At 38.8% G+C, this 25,599-nt stretch overlaps 5 protein-coding genes and 1 non-coding gene across 10 annotated transcripts; 3 read left to right on the top strand and 3 right to left on the bottom strand.

Moving 5' to 3' along the window:
• The first annotated feature begins 1,488 nt into the window (after positions 1–1,488).
• On the top strand, positions 1,489–3,648 carry LOC126624262 (derlin-2.2). The gene is made up of 6 exons (XM_050293292.1): positions 1,489–1,714; positions 2,207–2,306; positions 2,422–2,636; positions 2,735–2,818; positions 2,999–3,052; positions 3,279–3,648. The coding sequence occupies exons 1-6, from the start codon at positions 1,616–1,618 to the stop codon at positions 3,459–3,461; spliced, it is 735 nt and encodes a 244-aa protein (XP_050149249.1). The 5' UTR covers positions 1,489–1,615; the 3' UTR covers positions 3,462–3,648.
• A 307-nt stretch (positions 3,649–3,955) lies between these two features.
• LOC126624261 (tobamovirus multiplication protein 1) lies at positions 3,956–7,799 on the bottom strand. The gene is made up of 11 exons (XM_050293291.1): positions 7,436–7,799; positions 6,916–7,006; positions 6,764–6,816; positions 6,551–6,643; positions 6,321–6,392; positions 5,760–5,832; positions 5,566–5,611; positions 5,400–5,463; positions 4,980–5,033; positions 4,569–4,646; positions 3,956–4,463 (listed from the first exon to the last, which is right to left on the bottom strand). The coding sequence occupies exons 1-11, from the start codon at positions 7,592–7,594 to the stop codon at positions 4,371–4,373; spliced, it is 876 nt and encodes a 291-aa protein (XP_050149248.1). The 5' UTR covers positions 7,595–7,799; the 3' UTR covers positions 3,956–4,370.
• A 5,594-nt stretch (positions 7,800–13,393) lies between these two features.
• On the top strand, positions 13,394–13,465 carry TRNAW-CCA (transfer RNA tryptophan (anticodon CCA)). The gene has a single exon. It is a non-coding gene; the product is annotated as a tRNA-Trp (tRNA).
• Positions 13,466–13,507: 42 nt separating this feature from the next.
• Positions 13,508–15,130, top strand: LOC126624259 (pentatricopeptide repeat-containing protein At1g61870, mitochondrial-like). The gene has a single exon (XM_050293289.1). It carries the CDS (start codon positions 13,631–13,633, stop codon positions 14,807–14,809), a length of 1,179 nt encoding a protein of 392 aa, XP_050149246.1. The 5' UTR covers positions 13,508–13,630; the 3' UTR covers positions 14,810–15,130.
• Positions 15,131–15,467: 337 nt separating this feature from the next.
• Positions 15,468–19,992, bottom strand: LOC126624255 (chaperone protein ClpB1-like). Of its 5 annotated transcripts, none has more exons than XM_050293281.1 (9): positions 19,784–19,992; positions 19,071–19,229; positions 18,739–18,971; positions 18,343–18,636; positions 17,864–18,189; positions 17,422–17,758; positions 17,118–17,327; positions 16,144–16,545; positions 15,468–16,027 (listed from the first exon to the last, which is right to left on the bottom strand). In XM_050293281.1, exons 2-9 carry the CDS (start codon positions 19,210–19,212, stop codon positions 15,968–15,970), a joined length of 2,004 nt encoding a protein of 667 aa, XP_050149238.1. In that variant the 5' UTR covers positions 19,213–19,229; positions 19,784–19,992; the 3' UTR covers positions 15,468–15,967. The 5 variants fall into 5 exon arrangements, with proteins under 5 accessions (XP_050149238.1, XP_050149239.1, XP_050149240.1 ...); XM_050293282.1 differs by having other exon boundaries at positions 19,071–19,223; XM_050293283.1 differs by lacking the exon at positions 19,784–19,992 and adding an exon at positions 19,626–19,762.
• A 1,085-nt stretch (positions 19,993–21,077) lies between these two features.
• On the bottom strand, positions 21,078–23,686 carry LOC126624260 (cardiolipin synthase (CMP-forming), mitochondrial-like). Its single transcript, XM_050293290.1, has 8 exons — positions 23,058–23,686; positions 22,886–22,952; positions 22,707–22,781; positions 22,546–22,597; positions 22,160–22,245; positions 21,988–22,062; positions 21,750–21,844; positions 21,078–21,657 (listed from the first exon to the last, which is right to left on the bottom strand). Exons 1-8 carry the CDS (start codon positions 23,555–23,557, stop codon positions 21,567–21,569), a joined length of 1,041 nt encoding a protein of 346 aa, XP_050149247.1. The 5' UTR covers positions 23,558–23,686; the 3' UTR covers positions 21,078–21,566.
• Between the last annotated feature and the right edge of the window lie 1,913 nt (positions 23,687–25,599).

The raw sequence follows: 25,599 nt of genomic DNA, 5'->3' as shown, positions 1-25,599 counted from the left end.
ATGCACAATGCATAAATTGAAAAGAAAAACTCTAATTACAAGAAGAATGTTTTCAATTTTATTATTTAAAAAAAAAAGATAAAAAGTTAACGTTGAGAGAAGTCGTTATCTATGTGCTAAAGTTAAAACAAACAAAATTTATGTTGTTAGTATGAGATAAGGAGTTTTTGGATGAATACTCTCGAAATGTGGACGATCAACCCTAAAAAATTCGATGGCTTCCATAAAACAAAAGCTAAAATTTAAAAACTGCATTTTGTTCGTTCTTCTTCGTCCCTTCTTTCCTCCTCAATTTCCAATCAATTTTATTAAAAAATTATAAAAAATAAAAACGAAAAAATTATCAAACGAAACTCATCACATGCATTCCCGTCCGTCAAGATTCAATTTGAGGGGGCATCAACCACTATGTAATCATGACCCCAACGGCCGAGATGTAACTCCAGCAAATTGTCGTGTCCGCATTAAATCCTAACCAACCAAAGTAACTTTTTACACATTGTGGTTGTGGAACTCACAAGTTGCCCTACCACTAGTCGCACGTGATTCACATAACCGAATAACCAAACCGACCCTAACGTCGTTCAACGCCCAAAGAAGCCCAATGGACATCGAGCCCAATAACAGAGAAGCAGGAACACCATAAAGAATGCTAATTACCAAGGGTTCGTTTGAATTTGAAAATAATTGAAAACGCTTTTGGTGAAAATATTTTTAGAAAAAATATTTAGTAAATCTTGAAAAAGCATTTGAAGTGCTTCTTGGAAGAAGCACATAGCTGGTGATTCTTCTAAGAAGCACTTCAAGTGCTTTTGGAACTCAAAAACATTTTCTCTACAGGCGCTTTAAGTCATTTTCAAATCACTTTTAAACAAGCCCTAAATATTTAGTTTAATTACGGTTTTGAGCTTTTGGAACCCGACCTAACTATTGACAAAATTAAAAAAAATCCAACAGCCACTTAATACTACAATCTAGTGATATTCCTCTTTACTTGTAAGTGAGAGGTTTTAGGTTCGATTCTCATCAAATGTGAATTTGAACCACATTATTACTAGCCTATTGTGAGGCTAAACACACCCCCTCTCCAACCTAACTATTGACAAAATTAAAAAAAAATCCAACAGCCACTTAATACTACGATCTAGTGGTATTCCTCTTTACTTGTAAGTGGGATGTTTTAGGTTCGATTCTTGTCAAATGTGAATTTGAACCACATTATTACTAGCCTATTGTGAGGCTAAACACACCCCCTCCCCTTAATGTAAATATTCTAGTTTGTTAAAAAAAAAAAAAAAATCCAACAAAAACTCAGATGATTCCAATTTATGCGGCCCGTGGGCCTGAGAGCCCAAAAACTGAATAATCCAAATAGTAGCGAATAAGTGCCTTCGAATCCAACCGGAGCGAAACAAGCTGGTTGGTTCGTGGCAGTCACTCGCTCTCTGATTGGTCCTGCATCTGTCATTTCCCAGTTCGGGCGAGAGGCGCAGATCTGTCTCTCGAGACTTATCTTCTCTTCTTTTCGCATCTCAAAATCTTTTTTCTGCAAAATTTCCAAACCCTCAAAAAGTTGGTCAGATTTTGCTTCGAGCTGTAATTTGATTGCGTAATCATGGCTCAGGCAGTCGAAGAATGGTACAAGCAGATGCCTGTGATCACCCGCTCTTACCTCACCGCAGCTGTTGTCACCAACATCGGTTGCTCCCTCGACGTATGCCTCTATCTCTCTCTCTCTCATTGAAATTTTTCGATCTTTCTCGCTCTAGAATCGTCCCTGTTGGTTCGGTGCAAATGGGGTCTTCTGATTTTGTCCGATTTCAATTGGGGTTTGGCTCAAGTTTGGAAATTTGTTTGTTATTGCTTTGATTTTTACTTGGGCAGCTGAATGTTATGGGTTTTGCAAATTTGTTTAGGAATGATTGTTTTGAAAATATTGCGTTTATGTAGATGTTTAATTGTTATTTAGTGTTATCTAGTTCTTTGATGGAGCTTAAAATCTGTCAGCTGGGTTAATTCTGGCATTAGTTTTATTTTTTCTCTAATTTTTGTTCTGGATTTCGTAAATGTGAGTTTGTTCTCTGTTGAATTTTCATGCTTGATAGGATTTGTTGGAAGTTTGGAAGGTTTTATGTAGTTATTATAGCTACTTCTTTCTCTTTGTTGACTGATGGCTTTCTTCGTTCAAATGGTAAAACTTTTGCAGATAATCTCTCCTCACAATCTGTACTTGAACCCTAATCTAGTGGTCAAGCAGTATCAGTTCTGGCGCCTCGTTACTAATTTTCTTTACTTCCGGAAAATGGGTAATTGCTGCTGTCCACTTTTAAAATGCTTCCATTTGTAGGGATGGAAATTCGTGTCGTTTAGTTGTCACTGGTTGTTTTTTCCTAACATGGTTTTATATTTTGGCATTGCCAGACTTGGATTTCATGTTCCACATGTTCTTTCTTGCTCGGTACTGCAAGCTTCTCGAAGAGAACTCTTTCCGAGGACGGACTGCTGATTTCTTTTACATGCTCTTATTTGGTGCCGCTGTGTTGACTGGGATAGTTCTGGTTGGAGGGATGATACCTCAATTGTCTGCGTCGTTTGCAAAGATTATATTCCTCAGCAACTCGCTAACATTCATGATGGTTCGATACATTTTCTTTGTTGGGTTTCAATGGATTTGTTTCCAAAGTTTGGTATGTTTGTTTTGTTTCTAGAACCCTTATGCATTCCTGTTTAACAGGTCTACGTGTGGAGCAAGCAAAATCCATTCATTCATATGAGCTTCTTGGGCCTCTTTACCTTCACAGCAGCTTACCTACCTTGGGTCAGTAATCTTAATATTTCCTTTATTGATTTCTGTTAACATCTATCTCGTTGTCGTTGGTATTAATCTCTTGATGTTTATCCTAAGACAAGTCCTCCTGAAAACGATTCAGACATGATGAGTATTAGTAACCCTTGCATCCTTGGCTATGGTTAAACATCTGTTTCGTTTTTCCTCCAGGTTCTTCTGACGTTCTCTGTCTTTGTTGGAGCTAGCCCGTGGGTGGATCTTTTGGTGGGTTATCTCTTCTAAGACTTTGCACTGATTTGATATATCAATTGAGCATCTCAACTTACTGACTGTGTATAACGTAGTAGTATACTGATAGTTTCAAATTCAGTGTGTTAATTCATGCACAAATCGTTTATGAATCTGCCGCACCAGTTATACAACGATACCTTAAGGTTTCCGGGTTTTCATCCACTAATCCTTTCTCTGTATGTTTATTGGTTTGAATCAGGGAATGATTGCCGGTCATGCCTATTACTTTCTGGAAGATGTGTACCCACGAATGACAGGTCGCCGGCCCTTGAGAACCCCTTCGTTTATCAAAGCACTGTTTGCGGATGACCCTGTTGTGGTGGCACGACCAGGAAATGTGAGGTTTGCACCACCACCCGTGGAGGAACTTCACCAAGATTAATCAGATCGCGGGGAAAGCCAGGTTGATGAGGGTTATAGCTTTTGGGATATTTATCCGGCATTTAGGATGGATTTTCGGCTCTGTAATATATAGAAAGATCTTCAATGATATGCCGATTGCTTTTTCTTGTGTATCTTGTTACAGTTGGAAGCTCGTCAATGTGCAATCAAGTCTCTTTTTCTCTGTAGTTGCGATCTAATATAGTTTCTTCGATAATATGCGCATCTTATAATACATATTATTCTCCCGTTACTACATGAACATGAAGTGCTTCTGTCCATAAGCGTTTTTGCTATAACCATGTTGAGATTAAGTGCGTTATGAAAAAGCAAGTGGAAGTGCCCAATGTAGGCGTTTTTATGCCAAATACCACGATAAGCACCTTTGATTGACAAAACACTTGTCATTTCAGAAGCAATTCCAAATAAGCCAAGACGTCAGTCATATGCAATTAGTGGTGATAGTTTATAAAAACACATAGCATGAATCCAAGATAAAAAAAAAATGATCTGCTTATATTATTTCACATCAATTGTCTACTGGGGGCTAAGAAAACAAATCACTTGAGCTTCAACATGATGTGTAAGTGTAACCCTAAAAACAAATAAAAACACAGCCTACAACAATAAAATTACATGAACATTTCCTTTCCGTCACAACGTCGATCGAATAAACTACTAACTGTCAAAATAACCATGGAATTGATTCAATTATCTTCCCTTGGCTAGCTCTAGAGAGCTGTGTAATATACATACGTCTAAAAAAATGCCGGCAGCATGAGCCACGCCGGAATTCTACATCTGGACTGTTTTTCTGGCTTTCGCTCATTTTCATTTGCACCAAACTCCAAATCCGTAAAGAATAATTCTAGGGGAGCAAAAATAACATAAAGAATAAGGGTGAATTGTGCTAACGGATCGGATGATGCTGAGCCGATACCCTCTTGGGGGGCAGTTTGCGCAAGATGTAAAGGACTAGTGCTGAAGGCAGGATCTCAACCAGCTGCAGAGGACAGATGGTTCAAATTTTAAAGGCGAAAAGTAGGAAGAGTTTGAAGAATAAGAAAGGAAAATTAGCTCTGTAAATAAACGAAGCTTAGTAGACTACCATGTAGTATATCACGTTCAAAACCGGATGATCCAAAACATCAAGTGATGCGTCTGCATCAAAAGCCGATAGGACAACCTACATTTTGAACCAAGTTGATGAAACTCCCAGCAAACTTAATATACGAGGATGAAAGCACGACCTCATAAAGCAAAACAAGAAAGCAGTAGTCCTACGACGATCATCATTTGGGTCAAAGTTCATAAGACGATACTTGAATCAGAAATGTTAATCCAACCCCTGTAGCCTCAGATGAGTCCTAGAGCAACTAATGAAGAAATTTTATAGCTCTTTTGGGTTTTCGTTTTGGGGAGTAAATTGCGTAAGTAATCTGGAATGTTAACTATTCTATAAGAATGCAAGATAACGGTTCTTCAAATTACTACTGCGTTGGAATGGTTTGAACCTTACCACAAAGCATCTTATGAGAAAGCAGGTGAAACATATGGCTGTAACCGATCCGACCTGCAATGTCAACAACTTTTTAGTCAATAGAACTAGTTTTAACAGAACATCTTGTTCGCCCATATTTTCTCTGGCTTTCAGAACCCCAAAACTTGATCTACATGAAACTCACAATGCATAAAGGGAGATTTTACGAACAAAATATATATGCAAGCAATTATGGTGGTATTACATCAAGATAGTACAAAATGCTGCCATTTATGTGCTTTGTTGACATTGTTGTGTGTTGTATTCTGAACAGTAAACTTTGCGAAACAAAATTACACAACAAAGCAGTGAATAAATCTAGCCAAGAAGATTCTATGCCATCAATTTAGCAATCAGGTCTTCTAATCTGATAGACGAAATGTAACGCAAGACACAAACCTCATGAAGTTTCTTCCTTCTCCCTTTAGATTCAATGGGGAAGCGTCTCAGCATGAAAAATAACCTGAACAAATTGTTGATAATAATCCACCCATTACAAATGCATGGGCACAAACACAGAACAGACAAAGCTCCATATACTTTAAATACAATGCAGAACACTAACCTTCCTCCGTATATCAAGAAGCCTAGTGCAGCCACAAATGACACAACTGGAACAAAATAGGTACAATATAATGAGTATGCTTATTAAACAAGAGAAGCGATGACCAGATCCATAAGACTATGAGATGCCAAAAAAGTCATTCTCAATAACAGGGGCCTTGTGAAACCTATAGCATGACTCGGAACAGGCCTTACCTGCAATGAATATCTTTCCAATGAGCTCAACGACACTGTTGTCGTCTATCCAGAGGTATATCCAGATGCAAACCTGAAGACAAAACCACATTATTCATAAGGTAATTTAAAATTTGTATCTAATACAGGAAGTTAAATATGAACAATTATGTGCCATTCCAGGTTACAAAACACTACAAATTGTACATCAAACAGGAAAACCCGAAAGATAACTTTCTTCTATGTAACCTAGCAACAAAATGGGTGAAAAAAACAACCTAGGAGGGCCTACCCTACTCTTTTAACAGTTGTAGAACTTTTTCCCAAAAAACTTCTTGAGAAAGAACATGCAGGATGATGCTAATAATTATACGGTTTAAAAGCTAATAATTATACGGTTTAAAGAAACCTAAGATCAAAAAGATAAGCAAAGAACGAATAATTGGAAGGTGACCCAGCTGCTTATGTAAGTAATACTCTCAGTAGTGGCAAGGTTGTATACACAACATGTTATGTTATGTTATGTTCTCTAGAGAAACCACGCAATGAATTAAGCATGAAGAAAGGGAAAATGAAGTGCACCTGTATAAAGTACATGATAGCGTTGACTGATACATAAACAATCCTCAGCTTATCAGTTGGTAAACTTCTTGCCTGTTCAATGATAGTAAGAAAAGAAGTCAGAAGTCCAAATTCATTAAAAGAAACAACTGCACTCAACGTTTGTACATCTCGGTAGAATTGAAGTCTGGCCTACAAATAACAGAAAACAGATACCAATAGCATGCAAAGATTTAAGAACATGCTTTTACCTGGTGATAAATCTCCGCCCAAAAGAGGACAAGAAGTGTGTACGTAGAGAAAAATAGCAGTCCAGGAAGATCCAACAAGGCCAATATTAGTACCTGGTTCAAGACCCAGCTGCCAAATTTTAGCATACATTTCAAAAGCGATTACAAGTGTCAAGTAGCATACAGGGGTGGTAGGTTTACTATGTGAAGTGATTGAAACTACACAAGACTAACCCTCGGGTGCAACTGAAACACTTGACTGTGAAATCCGAAAACAATTGCTCGTACTGCAACATCAGCATCAACACCAAAACAATTCAAATTCACAATCAAAGGGAAATAATACCAAGAGAGCCTCCGAAAGGCAGTAAGGCACCGGGAATCACCTCCGTTAACAATGAAGTTCATGAGATGAAAAACCTTCTGCGTCGTCCACCCGTATTCTGGCACTCTCAATTCAATCCTTATTAGTTGAAACTGTGCATCACAAACACAATCACTCTACTTAGCACCATTTCACAAATTTCTCTATGAACACCTAGAATTTTAGTAACTTGTGAAATGGACTGAATCCTGCTACTTTCGTGCATCAACGGAGACAGCTTTTCGCACTCGATTAATCCAAATTTGAACTGAATAGGAACGGATTCCGGCGACCGGAGGTGCGGCCGCACCTCCTTGCGCCACTGACTCATGTGTTGCAATCAATAACTGTTTGATGAAATTTTGGGATAATCATATAATTTTCGGTTAACTGAGAGCTCCGATCTCAAAACGTTACTCGAATTCATAGAAAATCAGCAATTAATTAACCACTAAGAAGCATGAAATCGAATCAGATGCACTAAACACATGAAGTTAGAGAGAGATAGAAAGTTAGAGAGAGAGAGAGAGAGAGAGAGAGACCAGAGCGACGGAAGAGACGAGGGCGTAGGAGGCGCAGAGAGCGTAGAACAAGCCGTCCTGCCACCGGGAGGACTCGTTGATCTCGTCCCACCAATTGAAGAGCATGGAGACGGCCTCCATGGGAGCAGAGCTCAGCAATGGCAGTGGCATTCTCGTCATTTTGCAGCGGAGCTCCTCCGAGAGCGCGAGAAGCTCAGAGAGTGAGCCAAGGTCAAAACGCTTGAGAAGCGTAGAGCAGAAGAAACTCGAGTCGTAAAACGGCACGGCTCAGCTCAGAGAGAGAGAGAGAGGAAGATGGAGGGAAGAGTACTCTACCAGTACTGCCCCTACCAGACGGTCCAAGAGAGACGGAGAGGGCGAGGGCTTTCTGGGGATTTCGGCGTCTCTCACCTAAGCTTCCACGCTGACGACTCTCACTCTCCAAAATAATTCAATTACGTTGAAAGCGGTGGTGGTTGTAAAGTTGCGCGCTCTCTCTCTCTCTCTCTCTCTCTCTCTCTCCCTCCCTCCCTCCCTCTTATTACTATGGCTGCCCTGAAAAATAATCTTCTTCGGATCTCTTTCTTTTAATCATCAAATTAAAGAATTTGTATCGTTAAAATTTGATTTAACGGTTATAAACAATAATTCATTTTAAAAATTATAATAATTTCAACGATACAAATTTCTAATTTGATTGATTAAGATTCGAAGACGATCCCTTTCCGCCCCCTCTTATCCTTTCTGTCTCTTTCTGCGCTTTCTTTAATTTTTTGTTTCTCGCAATTTTCTGGCGGTAGCTTATTTGTGTTTTATTATGCGGACTGCCCAATCAGGGACGTTGAAAAAATGAGACTGCTCCTTTCTGTCCTAAATTATGGGAAAACGAAACCTATTCACGAGGAGGAGTTACTTGTCTCTTTGTTTGATTTTTTTTTGTCGCAAATATCGACGTGAATCAGGTCAATTAATTAAAAGTATTTTACACTTTTTCTTCTATGTGAGTTAAAATGTATAATTATTTTACTGTATGTACAAACGTGTGAAATAAAAGTTTATGTACATGTTAATCATGTCAATCGATCAGAGCAACGAGTCTCTCACTTGCATTCGAATTTGATTATATTTTCATAAGTTACAATAATTTCGAACTTAAGAACTCGTTCAGATTATTGTTTTGAGAAAAAAAAAATTGCATTAAATGTATGCCCAAAAGAAAAGACAACGTATACACCCAGTCCCACAAGTTACCATTTTTCTTTTATTATTACCAATCCAAAATGTATGGTTTAAATTTTTTAATAAATAAATAGGTTAAATACACAAAGAAAATTGTATATGAAAGCCTCCATGTGAAAATGATAGCATACAAAGTCGATAAAATAAAATATCAAGATCAAGGAGTATGCTATCCACATACCTTATTTTATTTCTCACACACCTTTAATAATTTTTGTTCGTTGATCCTCTTCAATTCATCTTATTCGATAGTCGAAAATTAAAAAAGTGTGTGAAAAGTAAAATAGGGTGTGTGGATATCACACCCCAAGATCAATTGATTTAGTTTTACAAATAATTCCTATTTGAGTTGGTCGATCAATTTCGCTTTTGATCTACACAAAATTTTCAAATTCTTTCTAATTATTTCAACAGAAATTTCATAATTTTTATTTCAACTTAGTCCAAATTCAAATAAGATGGGCATATATGTTGGAGTTGAATGAAGATCTTCGCCGGATCTTCTTTGTGAGAGTCTCGGGAATCTTTCAATTACATCCGTTCATCGTATATCGTGAACTCAGAAATCATTATAAATTTTTTTATTTAAAATTAAATATAAATAATACTTGACAAAAACTGATTACACGATATACGATAAATAATATAATTGAAGAATTTTCGAATCCTCATAAAAATGATCCGAAGATAATCCTCATTGGCCGGCAAAGAAATTTAACCATGGGGCGCCTAAACTTGGGAAATAGCTTAAAATTTGAAAAAAAACAAACGTAGCTGAGCTGATAACCACGTGATGCAAGTGAGTAGATGCGGATAGCAGATTCGCTGATGCGGTGGGATCCCCATGTCCCATTCCAGACAACCGTTGATTGGTCAGCTAAATTATACTAATTTCACATCAAGGGTCACGCGAAGTTTCTTTGCCTGGACTACGTGGCGTGGCAGGTTTCGCGGTGTGGTTGGTTTCCGCCAATTCCGTAAGTCAATTTCCGAATGTAAATTATCCCCATGCAATGCAAATCTTGCCTTTATTTAGGTATGATATTAAATTATTAACGTTGTTATAATTAATCTCTTCACTTATAATTGAGAGAGACACTGTTTTGAGCTGGTTTTTGTTTCACTACACAGACCAATTCAACAGCACAATATTCTTGATTTTAGAGGGTCTTTAATAAGACACTTTATATAATAAACACAAAAAATGTTACCGTACAATGATTACATACTCAAATCACTAATTAGCTTCTACGTGGATTTGAATCCCACCTATCAACGGCCAAAGTCTCAAGACGTGTTGTTCCTTAAGGATGTGTTTGTTGCACCGGATTATTTCGGATTTGACTAGCTTGAGGGATTAAGCTGAACTAGCTTAAAATATACTAAGTTGGAATAGCTTATATTATATTATTTAATTAATAAATATTATATTATTTAATTAATAAATATTAATATTTTATTATTATCCTATATTTTTCTCCCTCTTTTCCTTCCTTCGCCGTCACTCTTTCCGTATTTCTCTCCCTCTTTTTCTCCATTCTCCGTCCCACCCTTCCTTCTCCCAGATTAGACATCTCAATAACAGTCTATATCTCTCTCTTTTTTCCGTCCAAGTCCCTCTCGATTCCAGTCTCTCTCTCCTATCTCCCTCGCTTTAGCTGTGTGTTATTCGACGAAACCTCACATCTCCATTTTTTCCGAGGAGTTGCAGGTTTTCCATCATGTTTTCCGGCCAACCCTTGTTGAATTGGATGAGGTTTGCACCACCAACAAACTACTTTCCATTCCTGGACACAGATCGAAGCTTTGCATGCTCGAATCTGTCATGGATTCGAAGAAACCAAAACATGCCGAGACCTTCGGGCTAATTTTCGGCCACCTTCGACCACTTGTAGAAACGGAATCCCCTCACTCCCAGGTTCAATTTGGTATATTTTTTATGTGAAAATTGGTTGTGAAACGTATTTGAAAGAGATAGTCGAATCGGAAAGTTAACGGCAGTGTGTGGTCAGAGGTCACAATGAGTGGCCATGAGTAGTCATCGAGCATGATAAGGATGAGAGAGGTGATGTTCTTAGCTAGTCACATGGTTATCGGGGGTACTCGTTAAGACCAGATAGCCTTGCCTTTAGTTGTGGCGAGTGAGAGCTTGTCTCACTAAAGCTAATCCTTGTTGGGAACAAATATGGGACTGGACTAACCCTTAATTTTGTCTAGTCCGGTGAACTTTAACGAGGGCAAACAAACGCGCCCTAAGGGCCTTAGCTCAAGTTTTGGACAAGCCCCCAAAATCTTACTATCTTAAAGTCGACTTTGAACATTATGTTTCAAGTTCTACGTATATTTATGTTTAAGTTCGATACTTCAATAAGAGATTTGCTTAATTTCCACTCCACCACTAGCCCCTCCTTGATACTTCAACAAGATTAGCATTATCAGATTGCCAATAGTATTTTATAACCAATTTGGTAACGATTTATTTTTTAAAATTAATTAGAAAAATGGACAATATTAAAGCATATAAATGATAAAGAAGAAAAATGAGAAAGGTGAAAAGGAAATGGGTTTGGAATAATGTCCGTTTCTTGGGTATGAATTAATCGGCGAATGCGCAGAAAAGTACGTGACGAATGTTTTGCCTTCCCTTTCATGACTTTGACATCGATATCATCTACACAATAACTTGTTGGACTCTAGCTTCAAGGACGTAAGTAGATATATATATATATATATATGCCATATGTATACTTGGATATCGATCATGCCACCAATTACATGTTAGTCCTTCAACATATTGAAGCGACTTGCTACCTAATTTTATTTATTAGTAGATGGATTATGGGTCAATGACACTGAATACTTATATTTTAGTTTAATTTTGATCTTATCTTCAATTTTGTTTACAATTACGGTATATTTACGTAGAACAAAGAATTATCAACAAGAGGGAGGTGGATTGTCTGCCCTCCAATTTTCATATTCTTTCTATCCCCTCCTGATTTGTGTGGTAACGGTTAAGTCACGTCAACATTTTATATTCCCATTACTTTTTGTTTTATTATTTTTATAAAAAAATTAATATAAAATGTTGATATGGCTTAACCGTGATGACAAAAACATAAGGGGATAGGAAGAGTATGGAAATGGGAGGGCAAACAATCCACCTCCCAACAAGTGTTAGTAAAAGAAGTCAAATAATTAAAATGATTTTAATACACATGTGTTAACAATGTTTTATATTTCTTCGATACGGTAAATATTTTCTAGAAAGATTAGAAAAATCAAATAAAGATATGGAAAAAGGGGGTTGAAACTTCACTCCAAATAGAAGAAACTCTTAAATTTTGGTTAAAATCGACATATTTTGTCGATTTTTGACATATTAGTTAAATATCAAGAAAACTCTTGTATTTTGTTTAAACCAATATTTATATTCAATAAAATTTCATTTTAAATTTTCATCATTTCTATTAAAACAACTGATATCAATATATTTATCGATATTTTACAAATTAACGTACCGATATTTTTATTCATGAGATATTTCAATACAAGTGTTATCAACCACATAAGAAATAAAAAATTGGAGTAAGCTTTTTACGTGTTAGTAAAAGCATAAAAATAGAATAAATTATTTCAATACACATGTGTCCTATCCCCACATGTGACATGTGGATGCCTTTTTTTTCTTGCAATTCTTTATAAATACGAAAAATGTAAATTATTAATTTGAAAAACAAGGCATATGGTATGATCTACTTATACGTGGTTGTTGAAGGTTGCAAATCCCCTTGATGCTGTCACATTCCGAAGACCCACTATATAAAATTAGAATTAAGAGGCCAGCCGCGGCCCCATGTGTTTACATGATATGTAATAATAGTGGTGTCGATTGTGACCTACTTTTTTGTGATTTTATTTTGTTTGATTCGACACCTTGTGCTTTTGAGTTCCTACTTTACTAGCAATATAATCAATGTTCATAGAGCACAATTAAGTTAACGATAAGTAAACCTCTTATAGTTAGCTTAATTGTGACATTGAGAGGAGGAGGTGTTTTGTTCGGTGTGGGTGAGGAGATGGCAAACGAGGTGTGAGAGGCGTCAAGTGCGACGTCGAGAGGAGGAGGAGGGTTATGTTAGGTGCGACGTCGACAGGAGGATGTGTCATGTTAGGTGTGGCATCGACAAGAGGAGGGTTCGTTCTGTAGAGCGTAAGGAGGGTAACTAGGTTTGGGTATCAAGTTTGGAAGGGGGTTGTATAGTCAAGGTTAAGTTTGACACATAAAACATCGTCGTTTTAAGGGGGCTTTCGTTTTAGTTTGGTTTTTGAACCCTAAAATTGAAACCAAATATGATTTATTTTAGTTTTTTATTTTTTTGGCTTCGCTTCAGCATTCAGTTTGATTTTTTTTTTCAATTTTTTTTAACCCGTGGCATACAATCCCTGCTACCTAAAGGTTAAGGTTTATAAATGCGAGTAATATTTTCTCCTCTTCTAATCCCCTCCACTCCCCCCGTCTTCTCACACTTTTTTTTTATGCCTTTAGAGATATTTTCTCCCCTCCTGATCCCCTCTTCTCATTTTTTCTCTCTATAAAAAAAGTCAGCAAAATATGTTAATGTGACTTAGTCTTAACTGTTCAAATCAGAAGAGAAAGAAGAGAAGGAGAGGGAACTGAAGAGGAGAGAGAATCCTACCCGTTATAAATTTCATGGTATGTCGGAAACAATCACCCGGGGATCCGTGGCGCAATGGTAGCGCGTCTGACTCCAGATCAGAAGGTTGCGTGTTCGATTCACGTCGGGTTCAAAACCCCTTAACCCCGATATCTATTTTTTCACTTTTTTTTTTTTTTTTTTTTTTTTTTTCATGACGTACTATTTTCTCACTCACTGTCCGACTCCTGTCGCCCCCTTCCCCTAATCCCTCTGCAAAACCCTAACGCCAGCCCCGACTTCTCCCTCTCTACAAGCCATGTCTCTTCTATCTCGCCTTCGCCACGCCGCCCTCACCCTCCACGCCCGCCACCTCTCCACGGCGGCCCCACTCTCCTCCAAGGACAAAACTAGAACCGCCATCGCCCTCCTCAAATCTGAGAAAGACCCCTCCAGAATCCTCGAAATCTGCAAATCCGCCTCCCTAACCCCCGAATCCCACCTCGATCGCATCGCCTTCTCCGTCGCCATCAACCGCCTGCGCGACGACAACCACTACGACTTCATCCGCCAGTTCCTCGACGACCTCTTCGCCTCCCGGCCCGACCTCAAAACGCAGCGCTTCGCCTCCCACGCCATCATCCTCTACGGTCAGGCCGACATGCCCGACCACGCCGTCCGCACCTTTGAGCGCTGCGAGGAATTGGGCATCCCTCGGAACGTCAAGACGCTCAATGCGTTGCTGCTCGCCTGTATATTCGCCAGGAATTACAAGGAGGTGAACCGGGTTTTTCTCGAATTCCCGAAGATTTACGGGATCCAGCCCGATTTGGAGACTTACAATTACGTGATCAAGGCGTTCTCGGAGGCGGGCACCACCAGCTCCTCCTACTCGGTGCTGGCGGAGATGGAGAGGAAGAATGTGAAGCCGGATGCCGACACTTTCGGGCATTTGCTCACCGGGTTTTACACCGAAATGAGGTTTGAAGACGTTGGGAAGGTGATGAATTTGATGGAGAAGCACGGGTTTCAGCCCGGACTTTCCACTTACAACATTAGGATCAAGAGTTTGTGCAAATTGAGGAAGTCTGGCGAGGCAAAAGCGTTGCTGGATGGGATGCTTTCGAGGGGGATGAAGCCGAATGCAGTCACATTTTGCCATCTGATTCATGGGTTTTGCAAGGAAGGGAACTTGGACGAGGCGAAGAAGACGTTCACCAACATGGTGAACCGCGGATTTAAGGCAGATGCCAACTGCTACTTCACTCTTGTGTATTTCCTGTGCAAAGGTGGGGAGTTTGAGAGTGCATTGCAGTTTGCCAAGGAGAGCATTGAGCAGAATTGGGTTCCCAATTTCGGAACCATGAAGTTGCTCGTGGACGGACTGGTGAAGGTTTCGAAGGTGGCGGAGGCAAGGGAGGTTATCGGGCAGATGAAGGAGAAGTTTTCGGTGAATCAAGATCGGTGGAATGAAGTTGAAGCTGCATTGCCTCAGTAAGAACTCGGCGAGGAAGGAAATGGTTTTTTTTATGGAACTTTAACGAAAACACCCGTACCGTTCATTTTAACGAAAAACCACATTTTTACACTAAAAGGTCAATCCTGGTACTATTCACTTTACCATTTATTTTGTCATTATCATTAAAACTCAAAGTTTTCAAACCCTTTTCATTAGTTTTCCTTTTTTTTATTGGTATGGTTTTTTCATTTGTTAGTGCGACAGTCTTCACTTGTAGGTAGGTGAGAGATAAAAAAAAACGAATCAAGGGCAAAAATGTCAATAAGTAATCAAATCATTAGTCAAATTATTGGTAGAAAATCCATCCGTCCTATTTATACCATTTAGTACTACGATCTAATGATATCTGTTCACCTTGGAGACCTGATGCGGTTATGAGTACGACCGGGCGCGAACGGTACTCGGTCCTCCGGATTTTCAAGGGCCGCCGGGGATGCACCGGACACCGCGCGACGTGCGGTGCTCTTCTTTACTTGTAAATAAGAGATCTTATGTTCAATTATCGTCAAAGACGAATTTAGATCATATTATTGCTAGCCCATTCTTCCACAACTTCATGTAATTAACATCGTTTGTTCAAATAAAAGGAAACATTAATCTGTCCTTTTTGCGAAGGACATGCGTCCAGCACAAAGAATTTCTACGTTGCCATGGTTCATTTCACGACGAGTGCATGACATATGTAACTACATGCGTTCGATCGGGTTGGAGTCGACCCCTACGGAGGGTAAATACAGATTTACAGTAATGTCGATGGAGTTAAATATTTACACTGAAACTAAAATCTACGATCTCATAAACGAAAAATGTGAAACTCCATAAAAAGTTCTTGTGTGTGGCCCAAAAATCACTCTTTGGTTATTCTGATAAGTTAGTAATTTACAACTGCTTGAAACTTGAGTCAGCTTTGCGCAGGAAAAAGCTCAGGACTCCGGGCAGCTGATCCTGTCTATGCCGAGTCCTTTTGGGAAAGGAGGCGCGGTAAGATTCATCGTCCGAAGATTTGAACCCGAAAATGCAAGTCAGCAGATTGCATTCTAAAGAAGGGTAAAGGGTCATATTTCCGGCTTCTTCATACAATAAGCTGCTCGATCAAAACTTTCGTAATTCAGTCTCCGAGCAACTCAATCGTTGCTTCTATGTTTTAGCCCTCTTGTTCTGCCTAACCTCGTCCTCGTTCAAGGCTGCCTCCGCCGCCTAAAAAAAGTCACGAATAGTGGAACCATTATATAAATGCACTCATGTTCAACTTAGTTAACAACTTAACAATCATTCAGAAAGAGCGAGTGCCAAACAAAAACCAAATTACGTACCATTTTAGGATTGTCGAGCAAAGACTTGAGACTGCTGGGGATTGTAACTAGATCCTGAATTGTATTAACCAGCTCTTGAACAACAGCAGTAGTATAACCCAGTTCAGCATTTGCACTTGCGATTAATCTGTTGTGAAGTTTTCTTAGAACATAGACATTCTTTGCTCGTTCTTTCTCTTTGCGATACATCAATCTCAAATCCCTTAAAGATACTAATTGGTTAACATCTTGTTCTTCCAGTGAATGTACACAATTGGCCCAGCTGTAGGACAATTGGTTTGTCTCCACCGAGGCTTCAATATATATGATAGACATCTCATTTAAAATGTTCTTAGCAAGCTTCTCAAACAGCAGCGGAACCAAGTTCTCTTCAAGCCACATCCTTATTCTCTCTCCACCTCTCTGTTACAACAACGGAAGCAATCAATATTATACACGACAGCACAATTACTATAAAAAAAAAAAAAAAAAAAAAAGCTTATTGTCATGCGTTTGATCAATGTTGCACATAATTCGTGAAAGATCTGTTTGCTAATTATATTTAAAAGAAAGCAGAGACAACTCAGACGTATATCCGCATTTTATGCAATATTGGTATTATATGAAATGTATGAATATCCATGGTTCATTTTAATAGACATTTCTGAAGTAAGATAAATCAAGGAAAAATTAAGAGTACTCATTTCCGTTGACTTACTCGAATGACTTTTCTCATATAATGTTTATTATAACTATCTTGGAAAGCATGGTTTTTTCCTAATGTACAAAGGAGCAAGCTTTATTCAGTGTTAATATGGGTATGAGAAATCTACAAGATTGGAGGAAAATGACTCCTTTCCGGTTCTCCACAATGCATATGAACTAGTTTTACCTGATTAACCTAGCTGTTTGTTCCCTTTTTTAATATAAAAAGTTATCTTTTTCTACGGTTTTCACAGTTCCAGTAAGAAAGATCATCATTATGAAAGACATACGATTCTATCTCCAAGCCAAGTTGACCTCTGGACAATAATATCTAATGCAGCTTCAGATGGGTATATAATGAGGCCCTTCTGTGTCATGCAGCTGGCAATGTCCCTTAACTGGAGCCTAGCAACCGCCTTCAACTGCTGAACAGATAGAGACCTAATTCCAATCACATCATCCACATATTCAAGCAATTGAGGTCTGAAATGCTGTTTTGCCTGCGAAAGAGAAGATGCAAAGGTGATTTGGTAATAATATGATAACGGTTGCCTTTCAACAAAATAATATAGATATGACGCTTCCAAAATTTACCTCCCTCAAAAGAGAAAGATAGCAGGAATTGTGTTTTGTTTCCCATGCATCATCATATAATCCTTCTTTTAAGGGGAACTTCTGAACTTCGTCTGCACATTTGCAATTCCATGGCCAGTATTTATCACATCCAATATTCGTTGTCATGATTATCAATGTTTTAGTGAAGTCAACGGCGCTCCCCTGACCATCTATTAGATGACCAAAACCTATAATCTCGGTCAGAATGTCAATAATAGATCCATGAGCCTTGTCAACATTGTCAAACAAAATGAGACCTATAGGCCTCTTCTTAACAGCCTCTGAGCGCTCCCTCTTCATGCCTGACTCAATGTAACTACAGGAGCAAAAGTCCAGATATAATGTAAAAATAAGCTTAGGAAAATTTTCAGCCTGAAACAAAAAAAAAATGTAGGAACGCACCACTCAATTAACAAATTACCTAGAAAGAAGACCAACGAGGCGTGAGAAAGAATTTGGACCTGAGTATTTTGCCAGGTCAAACTCTGCTATCATGTCTTTGTTATCAAAAAGTAGTCCGGCCAAAGATTTTGCCATTTCTGTCCTCCCATAACCAGAGCCGCACATGAAGAGGAAGGATCCAATAGGGCGTCGCTGAGGCCTCTGCCTTGATAGAGCAGCAGTTACTGCAAGTAGAACATGTTCCTGTCCAATTACCCTCTTAGCAATTCTTTGTTCAAGGTTCTGAGGCAGTGTTGGTTCAGAAAGCGACAATGGTGGTGGAGCATCAATCAAGGGGCTTGCTGCCTGCATATCATGCAAAATCGATTGAGACCACGAAATTGAATCACTTTTCAATTTCTAATAAGAATAAAAAGGCCAGTCACCTAGATTGTCATGACGTATAGTCGGTAAAGGAAGCAAAAGTCTAGCATAGGAGTAAGTAAAAGATATATCCACCTTCGCAACAACGTGCGGGCTAACGGTTAGCTCATGCTTAAAATCTTTGCGAGTTGTATATAAAAGCTCAGTCACATGGTCATCAATCCATTGCAACATCCCAGACCCAGAGAAACTGTTCACCGTCTTTAATCTTGCCTCATTTATACGTAAAGCCAACCTTTCGTGCATCCTTTCCAACAAAAGCGCCTCTCGAGCTCTGATGTCACATCTCTGCCGTGAAGTTTTTACTTGCACCCAGTTCGTCTCCAACTGGTTCCACATACCCTTCAATTCTTCATGTTCCTTTTTCACCTGAACGTCCCAACATTACATATTTCTCAGGAAAACAGTGCATACCCAAAAACAAGAAGAGAAATATACCAATGTTGCTCGTAACTAATAAGTGTAGCTTACACGATCGCTCCACTTTTGTGTAGATGGATCTCTTTCTTTCTTGATTTCGTTTAACTCAACAAGTGTGCGACGCAACTGGTACTCACCGACATCTAGATCATCCTCTTCTTGTCTAGAGTACTCAAATTTATCCCTCAATTTTGCACAAGCTTCCTTTAAAAGCCCAACAACCTTATTTTGCAAAATTTCCTTCTGGGTGTCATCGAATTCTCCACTACTATCGAACTGAAAAACTGAACATCATAAACAAGAAAAAGCATGATGAAAACTTAACCACCATGGCATTTTCACACTAACGATTGAGAAAAGAATAGCGGTACCAATCAACTAACCATCGGGGTATTGCATGATGATGCGGAAAGCAACACACACTGCCTCTGCTTCGATTTCAACACCATAAGCCAGCTCCAACTTCTCCTGATCTTCAACCTGGAGCTTCTTAACAAACTCCCCCATCCATTGCTCTGTATCCATCTCTGTCACACCTACAACTTCATCACAATTTCCATGTCAGAAACACAAAAGTTCAGATTTTTCGGTCATTTTACCAAAACCCACTATTGAAAAAACACTAATTATGCAAAAAATCCAGACTCCTTCAAAGTTCTAACCTAATTTACAGTCGAGGACACCCCCAAATTAATTTGATAAAATAAAGAGTAAAGATTAAACACACTACAGTTTCCTACTCCAATAAGAAGTATTCCTGAAGCTAACTTCTCCAATAAAAAATTTCAATTGAACTAGACTTACTGTGGAAGTGGGCTAAAATCGAATTTAGTTAATTTTCAGGGACCGTCGTGAAAACCAACCCAAACCCACCATAGTCCCCGACAATTAACGCGCGATTGCGTTACATTGGGAATTCAGAAGCTTCAAGTTCATACCTTTTCTCGGCCGCGAAACGGAATTTCACTCTAAACCGACAGAAATTACGCAGACGGACGTTTCAATTTGGATGAATGAAGATGGAAGAGGAGAGGGACGAAGGGAAGAGAAAGCCCTAATTTCTACAAAACAACGTCAGAATTACAAAAACCCTAACCTGGTTGCAGAGTCGGAGAGGAGATGTCTCGCTTGAAGCCCTTTTACTAGCTGTTTTTGTAGAGAGCGCGCAAATAAGGAGGGAGGGAGAGAGTGAGTGAGGGTTTTTAACTGCCGATCGCTAACCGACCTCACCCGGTCGTTCGAACCGGCTGAAACGAAACGATCGAGACCAATGTGGTCGTTTTGGGTCCTACAAAACGCATAGGGCCCCCACCTTATAAATATCCACCCCTTTATTTGTTATTCCACACCTTTGTTACTTTACATGCTTTGATTTTTCTAAGGGAACGTTGACGAGAAATTTCGGTATTGTTAACTTTAACGAAAAATTACATTTTTACATTAAAAAGTAAATCATGATACTATTCATTCTATTTTTTATTTTGTCTTTATCGTTAAAATTCAAAGTTTTCAAACAATTTTTGTTAGTTTTTATTTTTTTTAATTGATTTGATTCGATATTTGAAAATTAAAAGAATGCTTGAGAAGTACAAGTAAATTCATGAACAGCACCATCCTATAAATAAGACTCAAAAGAACTTCAAAAGTACACTCATTCACCTGTCACAAAAAATCCCCAATCGCAGATTCTTTTATTAAAAAAACAATAATTAAGATTAAACGATTAAAAATTTAATAAATCTACTCCGATGCAACATTAAATTTTTAAGGAGTAAAAACACAAGGCTTGTCATGTGTTCTTAGAGCAACTCCACCCATGGAGCCCTCCCCCTGACAATCCACTATTCAATCCACCCTATTGAACAGTAACTACCTTAAATGAATAGTAACTACCATTAATGAACAGTAATTGCCATTTACATCTCCACCATTGGAACCCTCCCCCTGACAATAAGCAATTAAAATAATAATTTTTTTGTTTGTTTAAATAATAAAAAATTACAAAAGCTCTCTCTCTCTCTCTCTCTCTCTCTCTGACACAAAAAAAATAAAAAATTGCAAAGCCCTCGGGCCACAGGCCCGTCGACTCCCCACCCCACCGTCGCTCGGGCTCCCACCGTCGCTCGGCCTCCACACGGCTGGACCTCTCTCCACCGGCCCTCGGGCCCTTTGTCCTCACCTGTCGCCCGAGCAACCAGCCTCCGCTGGAGTTGCTCTTATGTACCTTGCTCACACTAGTCCTATACCATGGAGGACAAGCCCCCTAGAGCAACCTTTTCTTAAACAACCATATATTTAATTAATTTAAAATACCGTCCCAGTTTTTTTAATTTTTACGCAACCTTTTTCAAAATTTTAAATATCGTCACCCCAACCTAAAAGTCATCGCATGCTAGAAGGGTAATTTCTTATTTACGCCATTACAAGTTCCGAAGTGACAATAACAGTTCCCACAAAATCAATTATTCAAGGAACGGTGCCGCCATATGTAAGCTTAGTGGCTTGATGCATGATGGCATAGCAAGCAGTCTTCTGAAGCTGAAAAGCTTTTCGAAAAACTGTACATAATTTGGAAGTCAACAACCTTAATCCGACATCGGTATATCAGTTACATTTCTCTTTTCCAAAATCTCTCTAGGGCTGTAGAGGTCAGTTCTCTCTCATTGCTACTGTTCACAACTTCACCGAGAAGACATCCGTTGCCGTGTTCTTCTACGCGATCTGCGTCTGTAGCTCAGATAACTGCGAGTGCGATCGCTTTCCCAAAGTGTGAAAAATGAGTAGCTTGTCCGTCAAAATTCTTACTGATAAGTTACGATTATGCTGAGCATTAGAACTCAAAGATGTTGCAGGCTGAAAGAGTTACTGTGTTACTTCAATTATGATTTCTGAGCGGTCAATGCACATCTCCTCAAGTGTTGGGCGCCGTATGCTGCTGTGGAAGCCACTGTTGTTGATGCAACTAACCAACTGCACCAATTTGAGACGAACAATGAGCTCTATGAGCATATATAACATCAAGGAAAACAAACTACAGAAACGTAATATCTGCATCAAGTTACCTCAGGTATGTGATGTATGACTCAGTTTCTTGTGTTCCAAACTCCGGTTGAAGAAGAACTGCCGCTACCAAAATAAGCTGGAAGACTGTGTTAAGCTGTCAACAGTACTATTTGTTAATTGTTTGGAAATAGAGAATGCCTTTATCTCAATCAAACAGAAATCGCAAGCATCACAGTAAGTTTATCTCAATCTCTGGTCTTCGGCACTATGTGATATTCAGTACAGAATAAAGATTACCTTACTAATAAAGAGAGGTTCCACCTTCTCGGGGCGGGTTTCATCAAGGTTGAAAAAGTCGGACCAACTGTTCCACTGAAAAGAGTAAACAATGTCAAATCAGATTTTAACAACATGAGTAACCTAATTATTTTGCCAAAACATTGATAAGACAACGAAACAAAGATCTCACCTTCCACCCCAAGCTACTAGCTCTTTGATATACTGCACCACCAACAAGGCCAACATCCCGGAACACAATGAGCCGAACAAGTCCAGCTTCAGAATCCCATAATCAAACGAAAGCCAAATTATTTTCCCAACACAAAACATCGTCAAAGAAAATGATTAAGGGCTTCATATACCAAAAGATAAAACTAAGAGACCAAAAGAAAATAAGCAAACACAGGAAAAGTATGGTCTGTAGTCTGTGAATCAATGTGCAGGTGTTGAGCCTGTGCTTGTATTAACCACAACAACAGCCTAATCTTCACAATCTTCAGTGTCGAAGGATACTTATGCATACATGCACCACCATCCCAGTCCCACAAAACAAAAACAGGACTACTTGGTACTTACGATGAAGAAGACCCTTATGTACCAAGGCCAGAGCAACGGATCCAATAAGAACCTGCATCACAAGGAAATCACAATTGGCACGTCAATAACCCAAACCACAAGCAAACAGGAATAAAAAAGCACCACTTTGGGAAGAACTGAAAACCGAAAAGCACTTATACCTTGTCAGCAAGGGGATCCAGATAGGACCCAACAACAGAATTGATCTTCATCCTCCTAGCCATGTATCCATCCAACTATACATTCAAATCACAAGTGAAAACACAGTCAAAATCTCAGTAACAAGCAACTATGTCCAGCATAAATCAATTTCTACGAAAAACGCTTCGAAATAACTTACCCAATCAGTTGCCCCAGATATAACCAACCCCGCCATTGCAGAAGAGTACCATTCATTCGTGATCATCCTGCATACCAGTTCCAAATTCTCAAACTTCAAAAGATAAATAAATTAATCAAATACATAAAAGCAGCAATTTTTGTTCCCGAAAAACCAAATTAGTAATTGTTACCATCCAAGGAAAGGACCTGAAATCAACCGACTCATGGAGATCAAATTGGGCAAATTGACGAAATCGTCAGCGCCCTCTTTCAACCCGACACGGCGATCCACGACCGTCGGAGCCGGCGATAGTGACCCAACTTCCAATGGGAGCGGGAAGCTCGGTCTCCTCCCTAGCAGGTTCAAGTTCAATGAAGCTTCGATCTTTCTGAGAACGACGCCGTTTCCGACGATGTAAAGCGGAGTGGAGGACTGCGAGAGCTTCCATGGAGGGAAAGAGAGGAAGAGCGGTCCGTGAAAAGGAACGATCCAATTGGAAAGCGGAGAGAGGAAGGACCTGGAAATCTGAGACGGCAATCGGACGAGGGGGTGGGAGAGAGGGTAGGAGAGAGGAGAGTAGTGAAGAGGGGCGGAGATGGAGGAGGAGGAGGCGGTGGCGGTGGCGGTGACGAAGGTTCTTGATTTTTTAGGGTTTTGGATTAGGGATTTCAAGGACCGGAAGCCCGCCATGACTGAACTGAAGCATTCTGGGGAAGGAAGGTTCTTAACCGTGACAGTCCAATTGACCCGGCCAAAGGGTCATTCGGCTAGAAATAACTCGTTTTAACACGATATTTTCAATCGAGAGTTAGGCTAAGAGGCTCATATCGTTCCCACCCAACCAAAAATGGGAGAACCGGCCAAAGAGTTGATCAAGAGCAAACAGGCCTCCAGTGTCAGAATGTCAAGTTTGACATTTTGCCAACCTTCCAACTCAATCCATTTGAATGCCAACAGTTGCCTGGCATCAGTATGACCCCAGCTAGCAACGGCTAGCTGGTGTTAGGTTAGCGTTGAAATTTGATTATTTTTCTTTTGACGAATTTAAAAAAAAAATCTAATTTTTTTTTCTTCTATAAATACCTAAGTCATTCTTACACCATTTCTCACATACTTTTCACAATTTCATACTATCTTACCTCATTTTATTCAATTCTCTTACCTCTTCCAATAATCTTTCCTTTAATTTTTTCAATAATTTTCAAATGACCATATCTGCAATGAAAGGAAGGGCTTGGACCAGAAAAGAAGATGAAGCACTTTGCAGGGCTTATAAATAGATATTAGAAGATAGTGTTAAGGGCAGTTCTCAAACAAATGAAGGTGTTTGGAGGTGTGTAAATTCTACCTTAATATCTAGCCAGTTTATTAACATTGGAGGTTGAAGGAAAAAAATGTCACATAAATAAGAATTATATCTAAAATTTACACAACCAATTATATCTCGACACGTGGCACTCGAAATCTTATCGGAAAGATGATTAAGATTACATAAAGATAAGAAATCTGGAGAGTTACTCATTTTAGCGACATGTGTCACTTGAAATCTTATCCGAAAAATGATTGAGATTGCATAAGGATAAGAAATTTGGAGACTTACTCATATTAGCGATACATGTCATTCGAAATCCTATTCAAAAAATTATTAGGATTATATAAAGATAAGAAATACAAAGGCTTATTCATTTGGTGACAAGTGATACTCAAAATATGTTCGAAAATCTTATTTTAATATGGTAATTTAATTTAAGTAACCATATTATTTCAATTAAAATAATAAATTATGTTTGAACTATGGCCCTTGCCCCCCTCGGTTAAAGATGATTTTTTGTCAAAGAACTATGTTTGCCTATAGCCCTTTGTCCCCTTCGGTTGGAGATGATATAAAATATGGTCTGACACTGTTCATTAAATATAATTTCTTATAGGGCTATAAGGCTAAGGGGAGCATTTTGGCCCTTCTTCAGTTGGAGATGGCCTAAGTCGGCATAGCGGTCTGAATGACACGTGGCAATAACCTGGCTCTCTTGTTTTCTTACACGTGGAATTCTCCTCTTTTATGATTTTATTTCACTTTTAAATGGTTCGGGCCTTATACTTAAAGAAAAAAAATATATAAATTGATTGGGCTTTGCTATTGCAGTCCATCAACTAAGGCCCATACCAATTTTCATCGAGCTTAGTACTTTCTTCCATTTTGCGTTCTCGACTTTCAATTTGGTGGAAACTTTTTATAGTATTAGTGAGTTAAACTATTAAATGTTAAAGGGAAAGAAGATCAATGGAGATCGAATCTGCACTAAATTGTATAAACATTGTTACTTTTCGTCATTGCGGTAAGCGTTATATATGGTGTCTTTGCCCATACTATTAATTTGTCAAACTTCCTGTCAAATTCGAATAAATTATATAATTTTTAAATATTAAATCCAACCAATGATAATATATTACAGAGACACCAAAACAAGTGGTTTTGTTTGAGTGGTTAGAGTAGAAATATTATATCAGCACAATGACGTGGTATGGTAAATTCGTTTGACTTTTCTCGAAAGTGTAGAAGTTAGTTCACATAATTTAATAGCATCGGTAAAATTGTGTTTTAGGGAGCGCGTCTGTTGTATTAGACAGCTCTAACTCAATGGTTCTAACTGTGTCCTTAAAAAAGAAGAAGACCTAGCATTACCACTCTTATATATAAACTTAGTTGTCATTACCAACGTTGGTTTTGAACT

The sequence above is a fragment of the Malus sylvestris genome, chromosome 5 (assembly GCF_916048215.2).
Source record: "Malus sylvestris chromosome 5, drMalSylv7.2, whole genome shotgun sequence".
NCBI lineage: Eukaryota > Viridiplantae > Streptophyta > Magnoliopsida > Rosales > Rosaceae > Malus > Malus sylvestris.
Note: the sequence above shows the minus strand (reverse complement) of the source record. Positions and strands in the feature narration are given on the sequence as shown.